General features: G+C 35.1%; 1 protein-coding gene across 1 annotated transcript in view; it reads left to right on the forward strand.

Annotated features, from left to right (window-relative positions):
* Window positions 1-823: 823 nt before the first annotated feature.
* Window positions 824-21,601, forward strand: part of LOC149956012 (synaptotagmin-A-like) — a 109,940-nt gene continuing 89,162 nt past the window's right edge. The window contains exon 1 of the mRNA XM_090165360.1: window positions 824-1,368. Within this exon, the coding sequence (XP_090021486.1) occupies window positions 1,344-1,368 (25 nt within the window). The 5' untranslated portion in view covers window positions 824-1,343. The remainder of the gene's footprint in view (window positions 1,369-21,601) is intronic.

The following is a 21,601-nucleotide window of genomic DNA, read 5'->3' on the forward strand; positions in this document are numbered from 1 at the left end:
TGGTGGCTCTGGAGCTTCCAGGTTAATTGTAGAAAATAAATACTGTAAGCAACCTATTTCATATTGTTTTTAAGCCATTTATGTATATCACCTAATTTTTCGTTTATTTGTTTACTGTAAACAAGTTTTCAATAGATAGGCCTTAGCCTACAAAAATAATAATTTCATCAATCATGCGTATTAAAAGGTACAAATAATAGCAGAATAAAACGAAATCGCGAATGCACCCCTTTGCAACTTTCCCCCCGTGTATCGGTAAAATCGAGACTTCCGGTCGTTGACAATTCTGGCCACCAGGGTACGTCTGGAGCAAATATTGTAAACGTTAATCCATGGTGAGCCCAAGACCAACCGTAAGCTCAAATACTAATTCAGTGAGGTGAGCTAGAGCCCAGGTCTTGGCGTTGACCTATGTCGAGGTGTAGCATCATTTCTGTTAGACATCGATCTAAACTTTCCTTTAGATTCGACTAAATGCTAGTTTTATCACGGACAACTTTAACCTTACTCTACCCTTATAAATCGACACGAAACAATTAACGATAACAGCCAGGCTTCCGTGACGTCACCTCCTACCAAACCCCTTCTCTACCCCTCGCCTTGCATTTCTTCCTGTCAGATTGTGGCGACGCGCCGATAACGCTAGAAAGGTAATAAGCCCGTACTATAACAAAGGCTTATGTGAAAGTGGGGCGGAAAGGGGGAAGTAAGCGATGAAAAACGGAGTAGGCTTCGCGAGAAGAAAGAGGGGGTGGAAAGGGGGGTAAGCGGTGGAGAAAGGCACGCGACCGCTCGCGCTCAATCTCCACTGGCACAACGCGAAAGCCAGTCGGAGCAGGCACTCGCCCAGGAGTCGAGCGAAACGCGTCTCGCGTGTGTCTACGCCTTTGTTCGGTGACAAAGATTCGAGGAAACATTGTTACGAGTTAGTGGTAAGCGAGAAAGGCCCTTATTAAAAGCGGACACGCGTATTTCGGCGAACTCCCTTTTCTCGAAAGAACTCTCTTTGCCAATTATATCGACTGCCGTATATCTCCGAAGACAAACGCCAGGCGCCGTTAATAGCCTCGATCGTGGCCGAGAATCACGGCGACGCCACCCGTCTGCGCATCTCCGTTCTTCCCACGCGCCGAATTAGCTTTCTCCGCTCGCCATCGTCGTGTCTTCTCCGCAGTGCTTCGAACTGTACCAGTACCGAACGGTTGCCCCCGTAATTTCCTCTTCGAGGCCATCGATAGCGTTTTGTAGAAAGCCAAGGCCTCGCAAAAGAGTGAATCGCGCGCCGCAGTCGCCGTTTTAAGCGAACCGTTATCCATCATAGCCGGTAGAAAGACGTCGAAAAGATGGGAGACACCGGTGTAACTGAGGGTGAGTTACTTGAATTTGTTATTTCGCTGTCTATTGTCGATGTTATACAGTTAATTCGCTAGATTAATTTAAAAAAGTCGTAACTCTAGATATAATTAATGGTCTGTAAATAACTTATTTTTCTTACTTAGTTTAAAAAAGGTGTAACTCTAGATATAATTAATTGTCTGTTAAGAACTTATTTGTCTACCGTAGTTTAAAAATGTTGTAACTCTAGATATTATTAATTATCGGTTAAGAACTGATTTTTCTACCTTAGTTTAAAAAACTTGGAACTCTAGATATAATTGTTTGTTAAGAACTTATTTTTCTACCTTAGTTTAAAATAGTCGTAACTCTAGATATAATTAATTATCGGTTAAGAACTGATTTTTCTACATTAATTGAAAAAAGTTGTAACTCTAGATATAATTAATTGTCTGTTAAGAACTTATTTTTCAACCATAGTTTAAAGAAGTTGTAACTCTAGATATATTTGATTATAGGTTACGATCTGATTTTTCTACCTTAGTTTAAAAAGGTGTAACTCTAGATATAATTAATTGTCTGTTAAGAACTTATTTTTCTACCTTAGTTTAAAAAAGGTGTAACTCTAGATATATTTGATTATCGGTTAAGAACTTATTTTTCTACCTTAGTTTCGAAAGGTCGTAACTCTAGATTTAATACAAGTTAAGTTACGATATTTTGAAATTAAGGTAACGTTGTTTCTTATTAGTTATTTTTATAAGCGTAAGTATGCATAATCGCAATTAGTGTGACATTTTGAATTGTTTTAATGGTAATTTTCGTACACTGACACTCTCGCCCGGATTCGATTTGAACTTGCTACCGAACCGAGTGGTACCTTGATTGCGCAATAACTTTAAAAATTGTGATAAATTTTGTTGTCATACTTATTGATTTATGTTACTAATGTTATAACGTACATATTTATGATAATAATATGTAATGTGGGATTCAGTGTATGTGGGCTTCTTATCTTCTTAATTAGAATAATTTGTAATTTAATGCCAATAACTTAATTATATTGAGCGGTTTTTGTCATTTTGAGCGAAATAGTTCTTTTCATAAAGTAACTTGGTCTTCTTGTTTAAATGTGGCTCTGACGTCCCAGTCTCTTACTTTTACAAGACTACGAGCGCGCGCTACACTCGCCAGCGGAATATAGGTTTTCCAGCGCGCGTGCTAAGTCGCTCGTGCGAAGAATGTACTAATAAAGCTGGGTCTTGTGACGTAAGAGCAACATTTTAACAAGTTGGGCAAGACCACTTTTTATTATATAAAATCAATTATTGAGCGGGAAAATATCTTTTTATTTTTGCTCATGAGCAAAAATTTTGCTGCTCAAAAAAGAACGAAAAGAGTTGAGCGAAAATGTTACCACTTAAAATGGGATGATCACTTACTTTAATGGTCAAAATACCTCCTGAAGATTTCCCATTTTACACATTTTAATTGAAGTCTTTTATCAAGGCAGTCTAGACTATTTTATTACTTTACGAAAGATGCAATAAAAGTAGTTTTATACGCCACACATGCAATTTATTGTACCGCACTTTAGAGTTCTACTTCTACCACGGATGTACGATTGTTAGCTTATAGGCGCCTTCCAAACTAAACACAATCAAATCAGCCATGGTATCGCGATTTAAATCAATGAATTAAAAAAATCAATGTATTTATGAAAATGTACGATTAAAAAAAAACTAAAATAAATTTAATTTTTAATTAATAATAAATTTTAATAAATTTAATTTTAATTTTTGGTTTACATCACCGCTGCAAATTATTGAATTTGTAAAGAAAACAGGCATAGAACCTTAAAAAATCAATTAAAATCGGATTTAAATAATATTAATCGATTTTTAAAAAAATCCTAAAAATTTTCAACCTTGTTAAAATAATAATAATCAGCTAGGCTAACACCCAAGTCATGGAATTTCCTTTTTTTAATAAAAATCAGGGAAATCAGGGACATTTATGAGGATTCAAAATGTTTGCCGTAAAAAGTACCAAATTAAATCGATAGGTCTTCTTATTAAATATTTGACTTTATTATTGCTCTTGCGTAATAATATCCCTTACAAAAATTGTCCCAAGAAATCTTAAGAAAATCCTAGGGAGCTCATAGTAGTCTATGGGGGTTTGAACGTTTGGAAATATTATTTTAAGAACTCTTTGGAAAGTGTAATGGAAGTTTTGAGAGAAATTGCTTTGGAATATATTGGGAAAATATTTCTTAAGAAAGGAAACCAAATGGAAATTTTGAGAGATAACTTTTAGGGAAATATTGGGAAAATCGGTCTGCGGAAAATAAAATATTAGTTGATTGAGTTTTAAAATTAAATCCGAAATTAACATGATTAAAAAATGTCAAATCGAAATAGATATTCAAATATTTTAATGTAGCGCAAAAAAATCCAAAATTATAATCATTATTCAGTAATTTCAGTATCATTAATTTATGTCTAAAAATGTTCCGAGTTTTCACCCAGATGGTGCAAGACTTAGTCTTCATTTATTTGCGGTCATCATAAATTTTTAATATCATAAAAGTATAGTTAATTAACGTGTCATAAGTAATTATACCGAGCTATAACAAATATAAATTTCCATCAAAATATTATAACAGGCAAGTATGTACCTTTTGCATAAATTCCCTTTTCGTCTGAACACTCCGAAACGAAAGAATGTTAATTTCATTTCATTTTGTAAAATGTCAATTACATTTTACACATTTGAGCCTATAATTTTTATTTCGTAATTTCGTTGTCATAGAAAGATTAAGCAAATACAGTTAAACGTGAGGAAAGAACGTGTACGCGTATAGACTGATACACAATAAAGCTATACGTCTACACTCCTACAAGTTACCTTACACGTTTTCAAGGGGTAGCTTAACCTGTCTTTGGTTTTAGGCCATAGTAGCTGTCTTAAAGGGCCACAGAATTCTTTTAAAAGTTTGGGTCGAATTTGACATAGTCTCTCACCTTCCGTGTCGTGACTAAGACATACCTTTGCGCTCCAAAGAAACACGCGATTTTGCTACACTACCCTCAAAATGGCAACGATCCTGTAAGGAACCAATCAATCATAAGTAAGCCACCAAAGTATTTTGTTTAATGAAACCTGGTTGACGAAATATGATGTAAATTACGTCATTTCCAACACAATGACGAAAATTGCGTCATCGATTTTAGAAATGGAAAACGGAAGTTAGTGAAGCGGATTTGGAAAACACCCATAATTCCTCGCGTGGCTCTGGTTTTTACAATTAATAGTTTAGCTCGTGCCTAGCGATCACGAAATATTATTTCCTTGGTGACATTTTCAATAGCACGATGAATCTAAGAATTTTCCATTTACGGTCCACTAATTGTTTGTTCCGTGTGAAACATAGTCTCATTGAAATTTTCTTATTAAGATGTTATACAAAAGCACACTTATGAGTTCTTATCTTACATATGGTAAAGACAAATAGGCTTTTCGAAAAATATCACCACGCGAACAATGTGTAAAGTATTCAGCGGTTGTGTGCAATTTGATTGTTCAGTTGTCATTTCAAGGCTCTTTTCCTGATAGACCTCACGACATAATTTGGGGAAATTATAAAGCTTTGTAGGATAACTGTGGATGATTCGTTGGTCTTGACCTAAATACGTGGGATTCGATCATATACGGAGTGCTAAAGTGTTATTGTTTTCATACGTTTCAGATGATAGCATTTAAGCAAGTTTGTTAATGGTTGTTATGTATTCAGTTCCCTTAGAGAGTACACTTTATACTTGTCCTCAACCGCGAAAATTGTATGTCAGGGTCAAGGGATTATATCGACTATTTTCCCCTCGACTCGATATCTCATTGGTTTTTAAAAACTGACTTCTTCCAATGCCTAGGCTAATACCCAAGTCCTCTAGAGACTTTTATTGCCTTTAAACAGGTGGCCGGGTTATAATGCGTAGGATGGTGGTGGCAAACCCTTCATGTCACGGGGGCTAATAGCTCCCTACACTTATTACCGTTAACTTCTAAAAGTTTTAGCTGATCAAAGTATATTTTACTTAGATTTTATAAAACTCTTATATGTTTTCATCTTTATTAATTTTTCAATTACTTCAACGTTCGCACACTTCAAACCAAAGAGATTCTATGATACTAAAAATTTGCTATAAAATTTAAAACGTCGTTAAGTATGGTCTAACCAAATCTCAAAATGTTACTCATTTTGAAAATAATATTTCAGTACTTCAAAAAGTAATTTTCGTTTGAAAAAGTAGGATCTCAAAAAAGGGGTTATTCAGTTCTAAAATAATTTGATTAAAGGATGCTTTTCCTTAAGGCGAATACGCCGCTACTGCGTGGTTCGACGATAATTTCCTCGTTAGGCCTAATACAATTTTCTTTAAGTTGAATCAAAGTTTCCCCGTAAGTCTTAGTCTTCCACTAGCGCGTAGGTAAGCTGTCGGACGAAAATAATTTTAAAGCTTGTAAACAAAATTATGCGAACTTAGCTTTAGGCCTAATGCAATTAACGGCTTTTAAATTTAATTTTGAGCGTACAAATAATCATAGATAAATAACGCACATAACGGCAATCTCTTTAGAACGAAACTTGTTTTTACTATTGTACAGACAAAACACTTTATTGTTAGCGCTAAAAGAAAACTTAGCTTTAGGCCTAATGCAATTAACGGCTTTTTAACGGTCATGTTTTGGCCCAAAAATAACAGCAAAATAAAGCTTTTTGCCTGAGGCATGTAGGTACACTGTCCCACTCAAAGCGTCATTTCAAAATCAGGTAATTGGTTTTGCGTCGACGCGAAATATCCTCGTTAGGTCTAAGCCTTAGTGCTCATCTTTAGGACATGAAAGGTTTTTGTGAAGAAAAATGCATTATTACTAAGTGGAGACTAAGCTTTAACACAATTTGTTTAGCGTCGACGTTCGGCATCGCGGCGTTTTTGTCCTAATGGACCACCCTCCAAGGAGACTGATATTTGTTAGTGACACTGCTGTGTTTTTGTCTTTGGCCGAAACATATGGACAAGACTAATTGAGCTTTTGATGCGCGCGACTTCAGAGTTGTTTAGGTAATTAGTACCGAGCGCCAGGCAGTCAAGGGCACTTCTGTCCAAACAAACAATTTTGTCACATTAACTTTATTTTTTTTTCTGAGCTAACAAGCTTAACATATGGTTTTTACTTTGAAGTCCAAATAAAGTTTGAGCGAAAATGCGGCTTAATCAGATAAATAAATAGATTCTACTTCGGCACTAACAACGGTCCCGACGAATGACCTCCAGTCATTACTCTAATTTGCGTGATTAAAGATGATGGTGATGTTTATCGTTAATATTAATTATAAACGTTCTCTGCGTATCGGCGAGGACGGCTGGTTCTTGAAAAGGGAAACTGAAATGAGGCTTATAAATTGGCAGAACGAAGAAAAGGATTTTCCCACGCGAAATTAAGCAGAACCGGAGTAAACCCTAATGGAAACTAAGCAGAATAGGAGTAAATTCCAATGGAAATTAAGCAGAACCGGAGAAAATCTTAATGGAAATTAAGCAGAATCGGAGTAAATTCCAATTTAAAATTAAGCAGAACCGGAGAAAATCCTAATGGAAATTAAGCAGAATTGGACTAAATTCTTATGGAAATTAAGCAGAATCGGCGTAAATTCAAATGGAAATTTAGCGGAATCGGGCTAAATTCAAATGGAAATTTAGCAGCAACGGAGTAAATTCGAATGGAAATTAAGCAGAATAGGAGTAAATCCGAATGAAAATTAAGCTGAATTTAATTCTAATAGAAATTAAGCAGAATTTGTTTCTAATAGAAATAAAGCAGAATTTAATTATAATAAAAATTAAGCAGAATCGGAGTAAATTGTAATGGAAATTAAGCAGAATCGGAGTAAATACTAATGACAATTAAGCAGAACCGGAGTAAATCCTAATAAATATTAAGCAGAATCGGAGTAAATCCTAATAAATATTAAGCAGAATCGGAGTAAATCTTAATGGAAATTAAGCAAAATCGGAGTAAATTCTAATGGAAGTTAAGCAGATACCATAAGTGGAAATAAAGTAAATTTAAAAATAGAGATGTTCCTCGAATTAACAGATATTAAATTAATTTTTAATTGGTGTAAGTTAATTAAGATTGAATTTTAAAACCAGATATTCAGTACAAAATGTATGGATTCTTCGTTCGATTATGCGTTGTTTCGATTCATTCCTAGTTTTATTTTATCTGGTTCCAGCTCATTCCAGTTATGTCTGACAGATCTGATTTAAATATGTGACTGAAATCACGATTTAAAATGAGCAATTTACAAAATCAATGTATTTATGAAAATGTAAACTCAAATAAATTTAATTTTTAATTAATAATAAAATTTAATAAATTTAATTTTTAATTAATAATAAAATTTAATAAAATTAATTTTTAATTAATAATAAAATTCAATAAATGTAATTTTTAACTAATAATGAAATTTAATACATTTAATTTTTAATTAATAATAAAATTTAATTAATTTAATTTTAATTTTGGTTTACATTACCGCTACAAATTATTGAATTTTTCAAGAAAACAGGCATAAAACCTTAAAAAATCTATTAAAATCTGATTTAAATCCAATTAATCGATTTAAATAAAATCCAAAAAATCTGCAACCTTTTTCATTATAAATATGATTATATTTTATTCCGTTTCGGCCTAATTCCAGTTCGTTCTTAGTTCTAGAAACCTTTTATTTTAAATAAATTTTGGATAATTTTGCCTTATTTCTGTTTGGTCATATAGCGATTATGGCTTACTCCGACTCGTTGTTATGATTTTCTGAGTTATTCCGAATCACGCTGTATCGATTTTCCGCTTTATGCGTTGGGAATATTTGTTATCGTTTATTATGCACGACGCGAATTTCAGAGGCAAGCCATTAATTTCGAAGTAAATTTCTGCTGAAAGCAAATTACTCACGGATAAGATCAGCAACGGCAGGTGGTCCTGTTGGCCTAACTTTGTAATTACTCGCGTGTCAAAGCGATTCGCCTTGTTTCGAGTTAAATTTACGATGCTAGCGGAGAAACCGAACGTTTATACAAATTCGTAACTTTGTCGCCGCAAATTTATTAAATTTCAGCAACAATTTCGATTTAGTGGTATAATTAAGGGTGATTATATTCACGAAATATTCATTTAACGATTAAAAACAGTTTAAAAGACTTCAGGCAACCAAAAGCGTCGTTGAAATTCTGTTTGCTAAACTAAACCGAAATTGGCTATAACTCAAAAAATTGGAATGCAAAATTTACCAAACCAATTAATCGTTACTCATTTTAGAACGATACAATTTTATGAATTACACCGCCAACAATAAAATTCTAGATAAGATATATCAGTAAGGGCAATTTACATAATCATAAGAAACAATGAAAATTAAAAACAAAAACACATTTATCTCGAATTTACAAAAATGGTGTCATGGCATCCCTTAGATCTGAAATTATGGTGATATTTCATCTGGAATATATCTCAGGTCAACTTTAAAAATTAAGCTTTGACCTAGGAGCAACAAACACAACACCCCACACAAGGAGAACGTAACCCGTCAAAAGTCGTGGATTTTCTTGGGTACGTTTTTCATTGGCTAGACGCTTTAGCGCCTGCTTCCGTCGGAAGGGGAAAATTCGGAAATTGTCTTCCCCCCCCCGCCCGTAAAACGTTCAGGGTAAAGGCTCGTGACGCTCGTCCAATGAAATTCGTACACAACCCTTCGTTAGCGTGTTTAAAGGCTAGCTGCGTTCTCCTTGTGTTTGTTGCTCTTAGCTTTGACTAGACGTAGTACTACATTAAGCTATGTTTCATTGCAATTGGTCACTACGTTCCCCAAATTCTTCAAATTGTGTTGCTCGTAACCTATATTAGCTTACATATCAAAATACCACAACTTTTTGATCACAAAGCACGACTTGAAGTTTTGACTTTGCCATAACTACTATCAGGTACAAAATTTCATTCGTGGTGGTTGGGAATTACTTATAGCATAAGTAACATAATATCAATAAGCATTTCAATCGCGAAATCTAAGTTTAGCTCTCAGCACAATTCGGTTAGTATAATTTAATTTAAATTAACGTGCTTTACCTTTGGCGCTAGCGTCGTGCAGCGCCAGAAATATTAGCTTCATTGTAACTGTGCAGTTTGTGCAGATTCAGCAATTAAGTTTCCCTAATACCAGCTTTGTCGCCCATTACACTCTCCTGTTAAATGAAAATAACCATCTTAGGTTAATACCCTTGGCACCACCTTAGGCTCAAGTCATCTAGCGACTTGTACCGCCTTTAATTCAGGTGGCCGGGTTACAATGCGTAGGCAAGCCCTTCATGCCACGCTAGCGAACAGCTCCCTACACTCACTATTACCGTTAACCTCAACAAGTTTTTATGGAAAGGAAAAACTATTTAACCAGCGGAGAGAGAACTTGCAAACTCTACGCGGAAGGAGTTGTTCCTAGTTTTTCACCCAGTGCCAAAAGCTGGGATCGAAGTCTTGCTGCGAGGTGAAAAAGCTCACCACCCCTCTCATAACCTTACATTTTATTTAAAGTTAATTTGGAATTCAAATACCTCGGGTCAAAGGTCAAATCATAATTATCTGGGTTTTTTATGCCTCTTACAACGTTCCATATTATTTGTGTCGAAATGTTTCTGCAAAATGTTCAAGTAGTTCTTGACGATAAGAAAACAAAAGTTGAAACCCAAAACGTACCGGATTTAGTATTTTTCGCATTTGGAAATTTTATAGATGGATCTATAAAGCCGTTTCTTACTACGTTACGTAACTTGTGAACGACCAATAACTGCAAATAGCCCGGGATTCACAATATAATTAACGGTCGTAATTTAATCCAATTATAAGTTTTTAATTAAAATTTCGTTGCGGAAAATTTAATTAAATATAAATTTATATTAAATTACCACTCCCATTTTATTTCCCCTTTCACTCGGTTGGTCGTTAGTTCCGAGAAGCGCCTCTAGAGGGCTAGGTATACTTTAATTAAACCTTGTTTGCCCTTAAAAGTCTTTTGATGTCACTTTCGTCTTGCAATTTTTGGCCTTGAAGCGAATTAATTGACAGCTAAAGCGTTGTTCAAATTCGAACATCTGGAAATTTCGGTTCTTCAAATCGATACTTGTTCTTGTTTGCCATTTTTATTTTAAATTTAATAACGAGAGTAGTATCGATCTCGAAACGATTTACAAGATCGCTGTCGTAGCAATAACAGAGCGCTACCAGATCGATATCGTTAGCAAACTGAGAGCGCTACCAGATCGGTATCATTAGCGAACTGAGAGTGCAACCATATCGATATCGTTAGCAAACTGAGAGCGCTACCAGATCGGTATCATTAGCGAACTGAGAGTGCAACCATATCGATATCGTTAGCAAACTGAGAGCGCTACCAGATCGGTATCATTAGCGAACTGAGAGTGCAACCATATCGATATCGTTAGCAAACTGAGAGCGCTACCAGATCGGTATCATTAGCGAACTGAGAGTGCAACCATATCGATATCGTTAGCAAACTGAGAGCGCTACCAGATCGGTAACGTTAGCAAACTGAGAGCGCTACCAGATCGATATCGTTAGGAATAGAAAGCGCTACCAGATCGATATCGTTAGCCAGCTGAGAGCGCTACCAGATCGATATCGTTAGCCAGCTGAGAGCGCTACCAGATCGATATTGTTAGGAAACTGAAAGCGCTACCAGATCGATATCGTTAGCCAGCTGAGAGCTCTACCAGATCGATATCGTTAGCCAGCTGAGAGCGCTACCAGATTTGTGTTGGAGCAATATGAAAGAGCTACAAGATCGATGACGGAGTAATGTGTAATTCAGAATAAGGAGAGTAATTTGTTTATGGGTATAATTTTAATTCCAAAGTTCACCGCCCGGAAAGGTCCTTAATGTGCCTCCGAAATTCACGTTTATAAACTATAGGGTGATGCCCAAATATTTCTAAATTTCTAAGTTGTACCCCGTGGAATCCATTTAATTTCTATTTTTATATTACAATAACTTTAGCTAGTTTTACACCAAAAGGGTTAACCACTTCTTAAAACTTCCCCAATTACAGGCGTATTAAATTCAATCTTTGCCAATGCTGAGTTGTTATCAGTGACTAACTTTAGTACAGTCAAAACTACACGCCACGGCAAGTGATCAGCTTCTCGTTATACACTCGTTTATGAAAGGAAAATAAATTTATGCTCGTGTTTACCGCTGCTAATTTTCCGTCGAGCGTACACCTTGGAACTCAAGCGTAAAATGTCAGGAAATGGTATCAAGAAAACCAAATTATTTTACGTTTGGTTTCAATTTTAATGTTTTTCTTCCATTTAAAATTTTACAACAGCGCCATCTCCAAGTCAGACTTGAAACGAGAAAATATGAATAAATAAAAATACAAAATGGACTGCATATTGGTGGACGGTGAACGTAAGATATTTTACGACGGAAAATGTAAAACACTTTTGAGTTTACGCTGTACTTTTACGTATATATTTTAAGCATTATGTCTAAGTTTCCTTTTCCGGAACAATTTAACGTGTGTTAGAGGTTCAACGAATTAGGTTGAATATAAAAACGTAAATTTTTCTAATCCGAATTTATCGGATGAGCCAGATAAACTACCTTAAATATTTCAGGGCACATACGTTGAAAGTATGTCAGTGACATCCCATTATGTATCGCTTACCGTAGCCTTTCTAGGTGACAGTTTTTAGGTTTACGGGCTATTCTTAAATAAACGACCAACCAATTTTTCCCGCTCGCGTAACGCTTAAGGGAAAGGGTTCACGGGGAACCTAATATCGGAGAGACTTTCGGTGGGCTGTCACCTATAAATAGGCAAATATTTGCCTCTCATATCTCTCAAGCCGTCTTATCTCGGGTAATTGTCAAGGCCTTTGTAGCCTGAGGAAGCTGTGACAAAGAAACGACTTTTACGTCAAGAATGCACATACGGATTAAAGGATAATATGAAGCTTCCGTTTACATGATACCCGGAAGACATTCCTAGCCCACACGAAGATGTCTGAGAGACTTCAGGTGGCGCGTATAATGGTGCCCGCTTTGTGACCCAAAAGAAAAAGCGTTCATCACAGCCACAGAGGCACGCGAACTACTGGAATGGTTAACACTAAAGCAACAATATCATTTAAACCAAATTTATTATAATAATTTCCCGGAGTACTTCTTCGATCACTTTAAAAAACCATCCGATGTGCATAAATATCAAACCCGCGGTGCGTATCAAAATATTTATGTTGAAAATCTAAAAGCATCCTTGCACACAAAAAGTACAAAAACACGTGGTATAACTTTATGGAACAACTTGACCTCTGAATTAAAACAAATAAATAATTATATAAATTTTAGTGATGAGCTTAAAAATATATTGCAGCAATGAACCAAATACAAATAAATCATGGTGTAGTTTAATTTAATTTAAAGGGGAACGGCCAAGCTTTTCCAAATATGGCCTTATTTCCGTATCCAAAGATTAACAAGACGTTCAATATACTAACACGTACCTTTTTTTTTGTCTTGAAAAAAATAGCTTTTGGCCCAAAAGGTTGAAACAAAAAATAACGCCAGGTGTTTGGGTTTGAATTTTCGCCGCCATCTTAGGGGCTGCCGCCAGCGCCCTTAACCCCGTATGAGCGATTTGCGAACTATCCTAACTTTTAAAATCGCGCAATTTAGGCTTAAGTCTCTTATAACTGGAACGCGCCGCGCGTGCAAAACAAATTTTTTGCGTCTTCAGAAGCGCGCGCTTTTACGTAGTTTTTCCGTCTCACCGACGTCTCACCAGGTGTCGCGGCGGACGCGCGCTTTTCGATTTCCCGAAATTTCTTTATTTTATTAAAAATTAACCACTCAATATTTTTTGATGCGGCTTTCGCCATAACTTTTAGTTTTTAATGGGATATAGGGCTATCTAACTGGTTAAAGCTTGACCGTTCCCCTTTAAGTGTAGGACCTATTTGTAAATCAGCTATGCTGAAAGAGATATCCGAAAAAACCTTTTATTATTATTATTATTATTATTATTATTATTATTATTATTATTATGTCCATGGGTTTTCTTCCTGGAACAGGCTACTACTAACATATTCTTCGTTCACCTGAATATATTCTTGGGCGTATCTTTCTATCTATCAATCTCTGTGAAGAGGCTGTTGGCTTTGGCACCTGCCGGCGTCCATCTGCATTCCCTGGGCGGCAGATAAGAAGGGGAAATTTATTGAATTTCTTCCACTACGCTGCCTCAATATGACCCCCGTGCCGTAAACGATGAGCCTTCTCTCAATGTACCCGTACAGATCCTATAATAGATTAAAACAAAAATGCTTTTACCAAAGCAGTTTAAAGGCAGATTTAAGTTGGAAACTATAAAGATATTTTAGATTAAGAGATATTTTTTTGGGGAGTAAAGTATATTTTACAATAAAATGCAATTTATTATTAAAACGCTACTGCCGTTTCTACGCTATTCGCGACCTAAAACTATCGCAACGCCCCCTTTGGTTGACCATTGAAACCGCGATAGGTAGCGGCTAAAGCAGACGCTATTAGTTTTTCCTCGTCGTTATTCGTAAATTTGACTTTTTAAATAATGATACTTGCATTTTAATATTATTTTTGCATCATTGGCTAATACGTTGATAAGTTTATTAAAGAAAAAAACGTTCTTATGACTTTTTAATTTAATAATAAATTGAATTTTATTGTACTATAGTGGAATTTTATTTGAAGTTTGTAAATATATTTTACTTTATTTCAGAAATGTTTGAAAATAATTGTTGTCAATTTTCGTCACCTTTTCGTAAATTGATGTAAAAGATGGAAATGTTTATATTTTAAAACCTTTTACTTAAATATGAGCGTTGAAACCGTAATAATAAATTGATAAAATATTGAATTTTAAAGAAGTACATTTGTACGTACACTAGGGTTCATATTTTAGAGAAATTTTTCAAACTCAATTTGTAGCTAGTGCGCTTGTATACCAAAAACTATCCATACGCCCTCTTTACGTGGTCATCGAAAACTAGATATGTAGCGTATAAGCAGACTCTAGATTTCTGTTATTGAAAGCTTATATTTGGCCCTGTTGTTCGTGGCATTCGGGAAGTCATCGTCTGCTACACTGTCGTAACCCGATTGAAGACTTTACAGCAGTTTTGTGTAATAAGTATTTGACTTTTAATACATTTGAAGAACATAAATATCATGGGTTTATAATGTATTAAATTAATATTGTGTATAATTAATCGGTTAAGGAGTTTGAAACGTTATCTGCAAGTGAATTTTTTTCCATAAGTTTGAAAATTATGTAACATAATAGGTAACTAGAATGCTGCCGACCACGGCCGAGCTTGTCGCCAGTTCATTTTGAACCTTCAGCCAATGAGAGGCCGTAGAGTGGTTCCGCCAAGGAGGATAATAATCCTCCTTGGTTCCGCTACTATCGCGAGAGCTAGGTGACGTCATTCTCTCTGGTGACATAAAATTCTTGGCAGCAGTGGCGTAGCTAAGACCCGCGAGGCCCCCCCGCAAAACAATATTCGGAATTTTATCCGGTATCTAGTATATACTTTGATATGAAATTAGGGGGCCCCTAAAGCTCCGGGGCCCCCCGCACTGCGGGGTCTGCGGGGGCCTTATCTACGCCACTGCTTGGCAGAACCACTCTTTGAGCTCTGATTGGCTGAGATCTGGCTATCGTCTGCCACGGCGTTTGGTCCATTTGCCAGTTACACGGCAGCATTCTAGTTACCTATGGGATTTCTATGGTAGTAACAGAACTACATTTAAATTTACGTATGTGTTGAAGTTATTAAGCTAATTTTAAACGTCTAGCACAGTGATTCTTAAATAGGGCCCCATTTAAAATTCTAAGGGCTCTACGAGATTTTGAGCTGTACTATGATATACTTAGTTTTGGCGGAAAATATTAAATACGACCCTATTTCTATTTAACGGTCAAATGAATATTCCAATATTTCGTTCATTTTATTCTGTGTTGGTTCAATAAAAAAATTTCAATAAGTTCAAAATCTCAACATCGATTTCCAGCCGGAAAATCTGAAGGAATATATTATTTTTTTTGGAAAGATTGCTTAAATTTTCAATTTTTTGTCACACTTATTACCCTTATATCCATCCTTAGCTTAACAATGGAAAAGTGGCTGATAAGGCCATCAACGTCATCAAAACACCAACAATAAAGAATTGAAACGCTAACCAAGCAACCTCAAGAGAAAAGAGAACGAGTATCTTCAGTATGGCTTCATTTGCTCTGAGGATGGAGAATCTCTGATATGCTTATTATGCAACAAAAACTTTCAAAATTCTTTAATCGTGACAATAAGAATTAAATCACACGGATTCCGTTGCAAAACCAAAAAATAATTTTAAACAATTCGATCCCAGCTTCAGAAGCATGATAATCACATGAAAGATTTCACCAAAATTCCTGAAAAGGCTACAAAATTTAACAATTATTATGCAAAAAGGAAGAAGCTCATGTTCCCCGAAACGGTGATTGCTCTAACGCTTTCAATCGCTGCGCAAATTATGATCGGTCCAGAAGCAAAAAAAAACTGTTGCCAGAAGAATTAAGGAAATGCCCAATGTCATCAACGCTCAAATTAAAGAAGCATTCAGTACTGACTCTGAGATTGACCATTTTTCTCACCTTTGGTCACTTTAAATCGATGAATCAAGAGACATCAGCGAGAAAGCTCAACTCATCGCCTGTATCAGATATGTAAGAGACGAAAAAATTGTTAATCAAACTTCGTGCTGTTTGGATTTAAGATAAATCACAAATGATAGAAATATTTTCAATTTGAAGCAAGAAAATGAAAATGTGTAAGCATCTGCACCGATGGAGCTCCGAGTATTTTGGGAAAGAACAAAGGATTTACTGCGCATGTCCTTAAAATTAATCCCGAAGTGTTGATCGTTCATTGCATGATCGACCGAGAAGCATTAATGACAAACTTCTGACAGAAAATCTCAAAACTGTGATGAATCGAGTCGTGACTTTGGTAAATTTCCTCAAAGCCAACGCTCTTCGCTCGCAAATTTTTTCTTCACTCTGTGAGGTAACCAAAACTTACTTTACCACACTGAAGTTCGTTGGCTCTCCATGGGAAAATTGCTTAAAAGAGTTTGCTGTTTAAAGTAATTGTCTTTTTTAATGGCGAAAATTCGATTTTCACGACGAATTGTGGTGGATTCGAGTTTCATTCTTGGCAGATTTGTTTGAAAAGCTCAACATCATGAAGCAGAGCAGCCTTCGAAAACCAAATGAGAATCTGGTGACAAGAGCTGCCAAACTGTATGCATTCGAAAGGACACTGACAACAAAATTGGTTGCAAACAATTTCGATGCATTTCCATTGGCTGACGGATACGAAAACCGATATTAAATCATTGCGGATGTGAGACAAAGTTTGGTCAACCTTCAGGAATCCATGAAAAATTAATTTCCTTCTATGAACACAGAACAATACGATTGTATTGTAAACCCATTTGGAAATTGTGAAATTTTAGGACTCTCAACAAAAGAAGAATAGCAAGTGATTGATCTGAAAGAAGATTTAATAAGAAAAAAAGCTTTGCACAGATGGACCTGTCAGAATTCTGGATCGCACTGAAGACTGAGTACCCGAAATTAAGTTTGAAGGCTGTGAAAACTTTACTTTTCTGCTCTAACGGAAATCAAATAAAAAAAACGGGAATGATTTCTTCCGTTGACCATGAAATGAGAGTTTGTTGGTCTCAGATTGAAGGCAAATCGAAAAACTGTCAATCGTCGCAATACATTTTTTTAAATAAAATAACGTTTCTTAATTTTCTTAAACATTTCTTCGAGGTAGGCTACCACGAAAAATTTGAAATGGGTTACAAAGATTGAGAACCACTGACAGTCTGACTAGCACGTTTAAATGATTTATAAATCGTTTCTGTTTAATATCTCATTTAAAATTAATTGGTGTTATAAAAGATTTTTTTTAAATAGGAAGTTTTTTGTATTTTATTACCAATTATTTTAAATGCTTTCTATTCCTTTACGTGGAATCTTATGGGTGATCATCAATCAATTTTCAATGAATTGTTTGCATTTGTTGATACTTTTTAATTTTTGATATTGCATAAAAAATTAAATTGCGAAACAATCGTTGCTTTCGTAAATGTATTTCAAAAATTATCTTTTATTCAGGTTTACTGTTAAAGAACGCAAACTGTTACGGATCGCATGGCTTTGACCTATACTGGATCCTTAAGCCCAGCACGATTTCCTGACGTCGCAGACAAAATTATTTATGTGGCATATTGATGGCTAATAAATCAATATTCCACAGAAATACTCACAGCAATAATCAAAAAATCTTACTATTTAATTGAGATTGTTGCTTTGTAAGTCTCGCATAATAGCAGTACTATTTAAAAGGAATTAACACCGTTTTTTCAGTTCGCAGAACTGGTTTTGATACAATACCAAAAATGTTGGATCTGAAAACTCCGTATACGGAAGAATTTTAAATGGATTCGTTTTAGTAATTAGTCACAACAAAAATTGCATACAACATATTGAAGTTAAATGCTGTTATTCAACACATAATCCTTTACAATTTAATATTTTATCAATTTATTATTACGGTTTCAAGGCTAAAATTTAAGCAAAAGGTTTTAAAATATATACATTTCCATCTGATAAATAAATACATCAATTTACGAAAAGGTTACGAAAATTGACTACTTTTTCCATTACTCGTTCAAACCAGGAATATTTAGAAACCTGAAAAATGCCAGGGAAATTTCAAATAAAATAGAAAAATTTGTGAGAGTTTAGAATTGAAGTTTCTATTTCAGGGATTGATGGAAGTTAACTTCCTAGCCACATTCTATCTCCAACTCTCATGCTAAAATATAATCAGTTCACTCGGAAACAGTGAAACCTTGTTTGCCTCGAATTTATATTTAAGTAATCAAAACATTAAGTTAAATAGATTTTATTTTAGGTTTAAGTTTCTCTTGTATATAATAGTAATTTCAAGTAATAATTAAGCGTACATAATTAACCTATAGCGAGCGAAGCAAGGCAGTATTAGTAGACTTGAAATCTTGCGTATGAGAGTTTAAAGATAACTATGTTAAAGAGTAATATCTTTTCACTCACTTGGCCCAAAACTTGTCTAGTAGATTCAAATAAGTCGTTGTAAATAATAAAGAGCCATTATCACTTATAGCGTTACGCTTGAATGCCCAAAATCTTAAATTAAGATGAAAAGTGACTCTATATTTACTATATTTCATTCCAGTAATTAATTTTTTAAATGATTTACATAGAATTACCTAATACCAAATTTCATACTAGGAAAATAAAGAGTTGCAAATTTAACCACTTAATTTGGATTTGAAGCAAAATTCTCAACTGCGATAGAATATATTTTAATGTCAATTTTAGGAAAAGTCTTTCTTGAAACCAACCCCGAAGCTTTGTAATTTTTGTGATATCTTACACAGCGACCCTTCAGAAGCTTTCCATTAATAACCTTTAAAAATTATCACTTTTAATTAATTTAATAGCCACAGTCACAGTTATTGAATTATAGAAAATTAATCCTAGATACATCTAAATAGTGGTCAAAATGCAGGTCTCACTCAACAGCTGAGATTTTCTCTCTATGCAAAAATCAGTTGGTTATAAATACTGTCGAAGATCAGAGATGGCATTACATGCTACTCCATGAAGCGGTTATCACAAACATACAAAATTAACCCAATAATAACTCTTAAATTATATTTAACCAAATAACCTCCAGTAAGCTGTGTTATAGTACAAGAAATAATTAGTTTTCTAGAAAGTTTTAAATGTGTAGAGTCAGGGAACCTAGAATGTATGAACTAATATAATTTTATGGACTAATTGCTTCTAGGAAAGCAGAGGCTTAAAGGCTTAAGATGGATTATAGTTAAATTAATAACGGTTATGATAATTTTGATTTAAAAATATTTAATTAGGTATAAACTGAGAAATTTGAACCAAAATTACCTTTAACAAAAGGTTTATTCTTTCTGTAAAGTGCGAAAAACGAGGTGCTTTCGTTAAAGTGGAATCGGATCAAATTTAATTTTTGCATTTTGCGGCAGAGTTGGTAAAGAACTGCGCAGAGATTAAAGCCTTTCATGTAAAAAATGTTACACCATGACAATATAAAGTCAAAACGTTTTATCTACTGTCAACTAACCTTCTTTAAGTAATTACGTTTCCCGTTGAAATCGACAGTAGTAATTAAGGTTGTTAGATTCCGTAGTACTGAATCTTGAGCATGTTTGCCCGAGGGGTCGGACATTCCCAAAAAAAGAGTACGGGATTTCGAAATCTCTGTGATTACGCGATTTCGTCGGAGATTTTGCGGTTTTATCCAATTTCGCGATTTCATCAGATTTTGCGATTTCGTCTTAGATTTCGCGATTTCGTCAAAGATTTCGCGATTTCATAAGATTTCACTATTTCATAAGATTTCGCTATTTCATAAGATTTCGCGATTTCATAAGATTTCACTATTTCATAAGATTTCGCGATTTCATAAGATTTCACTATTTCATAAGATTTCGCTATTTCATAAGATTTCGCGACTTTGTCAGAGATTTTGCGATTTCGTCAAAGATTTCGTGTGAGATTTCGGGATTTCATAAGATTTGGCGATTTCGTCAGAGATTTTGAAATTTGGTCAGAGATTTTGCGATTTCGTCGGAGATTTCTTGAGAAGTGTACGGGATTTTGCGATTTCGTCGGAGATTTCTTGAGAAGAGTACGGGATTTTGCGATTTCGTCGGAGATTTCTTGAGAAGTGTACGGGATTTTGTACAAATGTCCGACCCCTCGTTTTTGCCTGCCTTTTGCTACACTAATTTTCCCCATAGAAAAGTGAGCTGATGCCTTAAATCGGGCAGAGTTAGTATTGAAATTTTATTCTTTCTTTTTATAAGTTAATTTCTTCTTATTTTATAGTCTTGATGTTCTTATGGTATTTAGAATGGAAATGAAATCTGATTTGCATAGAACAAGTGATTTCCGTTATTTGAAGTTATATGATTATATGAATCCAATTCTTATGATAGCATAGAATAGAAGTCTTATTTGCATAGAACAAGTGATAATGGTTATATTTGAAGTTACATGATTATATGAATACAATTTTTAAGGGCGTTTCAAAAGGTTATGCAAATATTTTATAGGGGTGAGTTGAGCAGCATGCCTGTTTTTTTCCCATTTTCCTACGATGAGTTAAAAGAGCACCAGAGAGCTTCAAAGTACAACTCCTTAAAATTTTTGCATAACTTTTCCGTCATTATGAAACGTAAAAAACTAAATTGTACGCGCGCGTTAATTCGAAACGTCAAACGCATCTAAAGCGCGTTTAGGAACATTTGAATATATAGGTGGAATTAATTTTGTGCCTTTTGGTGCCCTTCCCGAAGACCTATAGAGTGGTGCCCGGTTCAACATGCCCCCTCTGTCCCCCTATCGGTACACCTCTGGTTGGCACCCAAATGGTTGGTGTGTGTGAGTTTGAAGTTAATTTTTTTATTGCCCTGGTCGGAAATAAATGTCAGTCTGTTATATGTATATATATTATTATTATTAAGTTCATTGTGTATAGCTACAAAAGAATGCCCGCCTATCGAGCAGTTAAAATGTAATAGAGCCTGCAATCGCATATTTCACTCAGCGCATTGTTTTAAGCTATAAATATCGGATTTGTTTTTGATGAATGTAAGGCCTCCGGGGCAACGATCTTTGTAGACTTGTTTTTCGGCGGACGCGGGCTGAATAAAGCAAACATTCTATGTTTTCGAGTTTCTCTTGTTTGCTTACGCTTCTCTGGTACCGTATAACCCTTTTCACATTAGGTGCTTTCTTTTCGCCTGCTCTCGAACTAAAAGTGTACTCTTTTTACCCTAAAACGTTTTATTCGGCTGTTCCGGGGATGAGAATTACTATGTCCCATAAACTATTCGCTTGATTCGGTGTATTAGGGCTACTCTTTTTACTCCTTCTGAAAATTTGGTGTGAAGGAGTAAATCGGATTTTGTCGTCTGCTAGCCAGAATTTATCTGCTAAAAGGACCG

The sequence above is a fragment of the Leiobunum rupestre genome, chromosome 2 (genome assembly GCF_980474605.1).
Source record: "Leiobunum rupestre chromosome 2, qqLeiRupe1.1.hap1, whole genome shotgun sequence".
Taxonomy (NCBI): Eukaryota; Metazoa; Arthropoda; class Arachnida; order Opiliones; family Sclerosomatidae; genus Leiobunum; species Leiobunum rupestre.